The sequence below is a fragment of the Gadus chalcogrammus genome, chromosome 4 (assembly GCF_026213295.1).
Source record: "Gadus chalcogrammus isolate NIFS_2021 chromosome 4, NIFS_Gcha_1.0, whole genome shotgun sequence".
Lineage (NCBI taxonomy): Eukaryota > Metazoa > Chordata > Actinopteri > Gadiformes > Gadidae > Gadus > Gadus chalcogrammus.
In genome coordinates this window covers 7828626-7836125 of record NC_079415.1, presented here as the reverse complement: position 1 = coordinate 7836125, position 7500 = coordinate 7828626, and the positions used below count along the sequence as shown (strand labels likewise).

Below are 7500 nucleotides of genomic sequence, written 5' to 3'. Positions count from 1 at the left end.
ACTGCAAGCCATTACAGTGTGAAATCCATGCAAAAATGTACGCAATCATTTCCCTCGAATCATCGCCTTACTGAGCAAACGCCCCTCGTTAGGAGTGAGACCTTTTGTAAGAATTCATAATAGTGTGGTCTTATGAAATGGAGTTTGACAGGAAGAGTTTTTCTCATACTTACCCACTTAGCCACTTATCGCCATAATAAACTGTTGACACTTAATTACTCTGGAGAATAAAATGCCATACAACTAACTCAGAATAAAGATTGAATGTGATTTGCTGATGATTCCAGTAATTGGTACAGTAATCTGCTACATAAAGGCAGGGATGACCCACATTGTCCCAGCATCTTAGGTCAACAGTTCACCACCATATATGAAATACAATTATTTGTCTTTACTGTTAGATATTAACACAACTGGTTGTCCCTTCTCTTCGCTCAACGTATCCTATATGCTTGTGTCTGAGCAGTCATAGAAAGTATGGTAAAGTAATTTAATGTTCTATAAATAGCTGCATGTCAGTAGTCATGAAAGAGGGACATGGAAAGATAGCCGTTGGGGGAGAGAGAGAGGGAGAAAAGAAGAACCAGCCGTTTGAAAAGTTCCCATAGGAAGAAAAGACCTCTCTCTCTCTCTCTCTCTCTCTCTCTCTCTCTCTCTCTCCCTCTCCTTCTCTCTCTCTCTCTCTCTCTCTCTCCCTCTCTCTCTCTCTCTCTCTCTCTCTCCCTCTCCTTCTCTCTCTCTCTCTCTCTCTCTCTCTCTCCCTCTCCTTCTCTCTCTCTCTCTCTCTCCTCTCTCTCTCTCTCTCTCTCTCTCTCTCTCTCTCTCTCTCTCTCTCTCTCTCTCTCCCTCTCCTTCTCTCTCTCTCTCTCTCTCTCTCTCTCTCTCTCTCTCTCTCTCTCTCTCTCACTCTCTCTCTCTCTCTCTCTCTCTCTCTCTCACACATTCTCTCTCTCTCTCTCTCACACACATTGTTTATTCGTCCATATTTTCCTCAGAAAACACAACGGTTCCCAACTTGCGTGAAGTCAAGGAGAACATGACCATGGGAACCACGCTGGTGACCAATCCCAGCGGAGGGTTTCTGGTAAGGAAACAATAAATACCAAAAATGCAACAATGTTGTGTATCTGGTTCCTTAAGAAGAGCTCCCTGCTTAAGCTCAAGAGGCCTCCAGTCCTCCTTATTAAATACGCTTTCACTCTGCGTTTTATGGGCTGTTAATATGCTGTTGCAATGCTGTAAATGAGATATTGCTATGTTGCTACGTTAACTGGCTGACAATATCTTATGAGTGTTAATAATGTTGATAAATGTTATTAGACTGTTAACATACTATGTTCTTAGTTTGCTGTACGTGTGCTGTTACTGTCCGGTACTAACCTGTTTCCCCCGTTTGTATAATAGTAATGTGTGTTGTATAATATTCTCTCAGCATATGTAACATATTACATATTACATGTAATGTATTACATATTACATGTAATGTAATATGTAATATAAGATGTTTTCTGTTGATGGAGGAAAATGGCAGCCATGTATTCCCGGCATGAAGCACAATTTGTCACGATGGATTATAAGGTTATACATGATGGGTGTGTTCAGCACCTGGCCCCTAGCCTATTCCAATGGGTTCTGTGGCACGAAGAGATTCCTTCTGAATGAGGGAGTGTCCTAGATGCTGTCATAGTAAGAATGTACATTTATCGACCATACATACATGGTCGATAAATTCATGCATTAACATATGACTTGATAAACTATGCGCTCAATGCACTTAAGGAAAAAGTGAATTGATTATGATCGCCGCATCCCGCATCTGAATCAGGAAATTCTTTGGGTGTGTCGGTGCGTTTCTGTATGCATGCATGTTTGTGTGTGCCAATACAGGCCTGTGGTCCTCACTATAGTTAATTGTGTGTGTATGTGTGTGTGTATTTGTGTGTGTCCTTACAGGCCTGTTGTACGTTTTCGTGTGTGTGGGTGTGTGTGTGTCTGTGTGTGTGTGTGTGTGTGTGTGTCCATAGATGAATGCCTGCAGTCCTCAGTATGGTTACATGTTTGTGTGTGTGCTTGTGTCCATACAGGCCTGCGGTCCTCAGTATGGTTACATGTTTGTGTGTGTGTTTGTGTCCATACAGGCCTGCGGTCCTCAGTATGGTTACATGTTTGTGTGTGTTTGTGTCCATAAAGGCCTGCGGTCCTCAGTATGGTTACATGTGTGGTCAGCAGCAGTTCATCTCTGGTGTCTGCGCCAACGTTAGCTCCTCCTTTGAGGTCCTGAACTCCATAGCACCAGCAGTACAAGGTACACAGTACATCACTCTCTCTGAACCCCTTTCCACTAGGAAAATCAACCAGCTCATTGGAGCTACAATAGAATACAATGACATCAATGGCTTAGCCATATGAAGAGGAAACAAATGAATCCTTCACTTTCTGTCACTTTTCATAACATCCTCCTTTCTCTTCTTTAAATCATCACACACTGAAATAAAAACTGGAGAAAATAATGGAAGATTGGTGTGTGTTGTTGCTTTCTTTTCTTTGAGCATTTATATTTATTTGTCTTCTCTCCAGAATGTGCCAAGGAGTTGGACATTGTGATCGTGCTGGATGGCTCCAACAGTATCTACCCCTGGTCTAGCATCCTGGAATTCCTGCTGAAGTTCCTCGCGAACATTGAGATCGGACCTCAGCTCTCACAGGTCAGGGAAAGCACCGGATGAGTGCTAAGATATATGGTCAGAATGTGTTTCTTATCTTTGTCGTTTCTTTATGCGTTTTTTCAAACACCCACACCCAGGCTCTGTTGCTATTGTGTCTGAATGTTTAGTCTCCACAAAACAATCTGGAATGAACAATTATTACCATTTAAACCTGGGTGGCCCCTAATTATTTTTATTCATAGTTTTTATGTTCTAAATGTGACTCTGGTTGGTGAGCTAGTGCAGTTTTCCAAAGAGACGCTCTGGAAACCAGCTTACAGTATATTCTTGTACCCTCTGGAGCCTCGATGGCATGTAAGTCACATCTTCCATGGCTGCTAAAGTCTTTGGTTTGCCCTGAATACTGAGCGTTGAGTCATAGGAGCAGCACCACCAGGACCAAACCACATCCTCGCCAGACTCCCGTCTCGAGCAGCAGACCAGTCCCCTCACAGAGACAGGAAGAAGATGGAAATATTAGGGCTCGTGATTTAATATGGAGCCAGTTCGTTGCAGGCCCTTTCATCCTAAATGACTTGTTATTAGTGCGCCCAAGGACAATCAAACCAATATGGTCAATATCGGAGCCACTGCAACAGTTCATTGGCCGACCAACAGACGAGTGTAGGATATAGCTGTAGGAATCATAAATCAGTAATATGTGATTATATTCTAATACGTACGAAGAATGATGTCATTATAGAAATATAGGAATTGTACATAAAGTATGTGTGCTAAGAGAATTCCCCAAGTGCATTTTTGGAACAATGAACAACCCAAACGGTGTTCACCGGAGTGTGCGTATGTGTGTCTTTGCATGTGTGCGTAAATATGTGCGTTGTTCTGTGTGTGTGTGGGGGTGTGTGTGTGTATCGATTCAAATCCCAGGTGGGCATCGTATCGTACGGAGAGAACGTGACTCATCGAGTCAACCTGAGCCAGTTTGACAACAGGGAGTCGCTACTCAGAAAAGTCATGGCTCTACCCCAGGACACGGGCATCAAGACCATGACCGCCTCGGGCATCGAGACCGCCAGGTACCGGACCAGAACCCGTCACCTCTGATTGGACTCTGTCACACCAAACATACAAATACTACAGAGAGCATCGGACGTAGGCAGTGTGTGTTAGTAGATGGATGATTTATGCTGCATGTCTATACAAGCAAGGCTGAATATATTACAGGTCTGGATGTTGGAGTCTATTCAAATCCTCTCTCTTCATGTGTCCGTTAAATGGATTTCAAATCAACTAACGTCAATCGCACTCAAAGAACGATAAGAAGAAGTTAAATTCTGAGATTTCATGTATATTTGACGTCAGTGAGTAATGGCTTGTGTTTGCTTGGTGAAGATGGAGTGTAATTCGAAAGCACAACACCGCCCATTGTTGAGAGACTAGAAGGCCTACGGGGTCCCATGTCTGTCGCGGGCTAGGGTTAGGCCATACTATGTTAACCTCAAGAAAGATGAACTCCTCATGGACATGCTGAACTCACACTTGAACCCGTGCCTGAAGGAGGCTAAGTAGTCACAAGATCCCAGGTTGACAGTTATTGGAGAGTTGTTTTCCTCATCTATGCTGCACTTTGATGAAAATCGGAGCTAGAAAGGTTCTCAAGGATAAACCGCACAATAAACCGCACATCCAGGGAATGCTTCGCTATAAACCCTTAGTTTCGTTTATTGTTGTGCTCTTTATTGTCCATCTGTGTTCGTTTTTTTTTGTTATTTTTGTTATGCTAAGCAGGGATTTTGTTAGTGTTCTAGTAGGCCTCTTCGGTGCTTTCACTCTGCCCCAACAAACACCCACGAACACCAGTGGCCATTCTCCATACTTGTTTGTGGTGGTTGGCTGCTAAATCAGATAAAGTGTTGCTGTTTCTCCAGTCAATTCAGCCAACTTTCTAGAGTTGGTTGTTGGTGTTTGTTGAGGCAGTGTACCTTAAGAACCTTTAATGGGGTGAAAAAACGTGATATGATAAGAAACACGTTCTGACCAATCAGGAAAGAGGCCTTCATGGAGGAGCGAGGGGCGCGGCCCGGGGTGAAGAAGGTGATGGTGATCGTGACGGACGGAGAGTCACATGACTCCCATGAGCTGGATAGAGTCATCGACGAGTGTCAGGACGACGGCATCGAGCGCTTCGGAATCGCCGTGAGTACACACTGGTTGCTGTACGCGCTGGTTGCTGTACACACTGGTTGCCCTACTGGTTTCTGGACATACTGGTTTCGGTACTGGTTTCTACACACCGGTTGCTGTACTGGTTACTGTACAGACTGGGTCTGGACACCCTGGTTGCTGTACTGGTTTTTTTGTACAAGATGGTTGCTGTACTGGATGCTGTGTACACACTAGATGCTCTTCTGGTTTCTGTACACACTGGTTTCAGTACGCACTGGTTGCTGTACTGGTTTCTGCACACACTGGTTGCTGTACTGGTGGCTTTACACACTGGTTTGTGCATGCAATGGTGGCTGTATTCACTGGTTCCTCTAGGCACCGGTCTCTGTACTTAATCATTGTAATCAATTGTGTATTTCCAGGTTTTGGGTGATTACAACCGTCAGAACAAAAGTGCTGCCGAAATCCATAAGTTCATCAAGGAGATTAAGTCCATTTCCAGCGAACCACTGGGAGAGCATTTCTTCAACGTGTCCGATGAGGTGGCCCTGCTCACCATCGTGGACGCCCTGGGGAGCCGTATCTTTGCCTTGGAGGGTACCTATACCAGCACTACACTCACATGGAGAATCACTGCCTAGAACGGTGGCCTAGCTAAACGTTAACACTTCTTGGAAACTCATTGCCTGGGACAGTAGCCTACCTATACTTTAAAACTACACTCACATTGAAACTCATTGCCTGGGACAGTAGCCTACCTATACTTTAAAACTACACTCACATTGAAACTCATTGACTTGGATGGTGACCTACCTAAACTTTAACACTTTTACCACTCACACAACCGTATTTTTTAGGATATTATGTTTAATTAATTAAACTTATTTAAACATCTATAATAATATTCATCATAATCAGTTTCATCCTCATCATCTTTATTTATATAGCACATTTCACAAGCAAGTGAGTGCTAGGTTGAGTATCAGCAGAATAGATCTGCATCTTTATTTATAAAACAAGTGTTGCAGAGTGCTTGGGGAGTGTAAGCAGATTACATCAGCATCTTTATTTATACGTACCAAATGTGAGGGTAAAATTTAAACCTATGAAACCACACATTAATATCATGTTTCTTCGTTAAAGCGTATTTTATTGTACTATTGTATTAAACATATTAACTGATAAACCTCTCCTTTCCCAGCAACATCTGGCAACCACACCTCGTCATTTGCCAGGGAGATGTCCCAGGCAGGATTCAGCGCACACGCATATGAAGTGAGTAACCTTGCGTCCGTGTGTTTACAGCGTTATCCCAGTTACGGTCTCTAAGGGCTTCACCGGCCCACGCTCAGATGGAGAGTGACAGCAGCCCGTAACCCTAACCCACGCAACAGCCCGAGGATATTCTACCCAGAACCCCTTGGGGGATACAAAACCCCCGAAAGCCTTCAAGGAGGGAAGCATGTGAAGACTGACATCTGGGTGGGGTTGGCGTACAATAGCTGTCCTCCTAGCTTTCTAGGGGTGCGTGTGATTGGGCGAGTATAGGGGTGAACACCACAACTTTCTGGTAATATGACGCCCCCTATTTTGTGGAGGACTTGTTCAACAGTTGCCCAAATATAACCTGTGGCACCTTTATTATCACAATGAAATATGCAAACGTGATATTTGTGAGCTATAAATATGATATATTTTACAATGTTTCTCCTGCGTTGTACAAATAATTGTCATAAAGAACAACCCATGAGGTGATGAACTGCAGAATATTAGCTTATAAATGTGTCTGCAGGCGGTCTACTTTATGTGTTGTTTCCTGTGCGTGTGAGTGTCTGTGTGTGTGTGTGCTTGTGTGTGTGTACTTCAAACACAATGACACCAGTGTCTGTAGATTGTAGATAGTGACGACGGTACGTTCGCAATGCTTCTACAGTGAGTCTGACCGCACTAAAAGGGAACAAGGCATCCCTGGCAGTCCTCTGGTTGCATTTCCCAGAGTGATCGCAAATCCATAAATACATATTAGGCTACGCAACGACTCTCTCTACGCACACTTCGAATAGTTTTTACAAATATGGGTGAATGCGTCTTAGGGTAGATCCTGGCCTTCGTGAAATAAGCAGCAAGAAGAGTGAGCTCCTGTTTGCATATCGTGCTGCTGCTGCTGCTGACTTTCTGTTCAACACCTCCTTATTTGCCTGGGCTTCCATAAACACAGGCAAAGTGATGTGTGACTGTATGGGCTCAGTCAAGTGAACCAAACCAAACATGACCCAAAGTGTCTGGACTGTCTCACCCGGCTAAATGAAGAAACGCTCGACTTGGCTGGAGTCCGTTGTGACGTATCATTGTGAATCATTTCCTTTTGTGTTCTTTTTCGCTCTCTTGTAGGCAGCAAAATTGTGTCCTTCACAGTGTATATAAATCCGGCCCTATACAGACATGTGGAAAGAGTCAGTTCTCCATTCCTTGTAGAGTCATCTGTTGGTTCTCTAATGCTCTTTTTTTTTCCATTTTCCGCTTAACTTTACACCTCACTTCTGTTTCTCCGCCCCCGGTTAACGCCCTCTCCTTCTGATAGGGCGGTGTGTTGCTAGGCGCCGTGGGCGCGTACGACTGGAACGGGACGGTGGAGATGCACCTCGCTGGGCGCTCCGTGGCCCCCGAC

The 7500-nt window shown here is 44.1% G+C and overlaps 1 protein-coding gene across 1 annotated transcript in view; it reads left to right on the top strand.

Annotated features, from left to right (window-relative positions):
* Positions 1–7500, top strand: part of itga1 (integrin, alpha 1) — a 42068-nt gene that overhangs the window by 21198 nt on the left and 13370 nt on the right. The window contains exons 4-11 of the mRNA XM_056588029.1: positions 996–1084; positions 2191–2305; positions 2578–2705; positions 3594–3742; positions 4712–4862; positions 5255–5429; positions 6034–6107; positions 7414–7500. The exon at positions 7414–7500 is cut by the window's right edge and continues 61 nt beyond it. Of these exons, the coding sequence (XP_056444004.1) occupies positions 996–1084; positions 2191–2305; positions 2578–2705; positions 3594–3742; positions 4712–4862; positions 5255–5429; positions 6034–6107; positions 7414–7500 (968 nt within the window). The remainder of the gene's footprint in view (positions 1–995; positions 1085–2190; positions 2306–2577; positions 2706–3593; positions 3743–4711; positions 4863–5254; positions 5430–6033; positions 6108–7413) is intronic.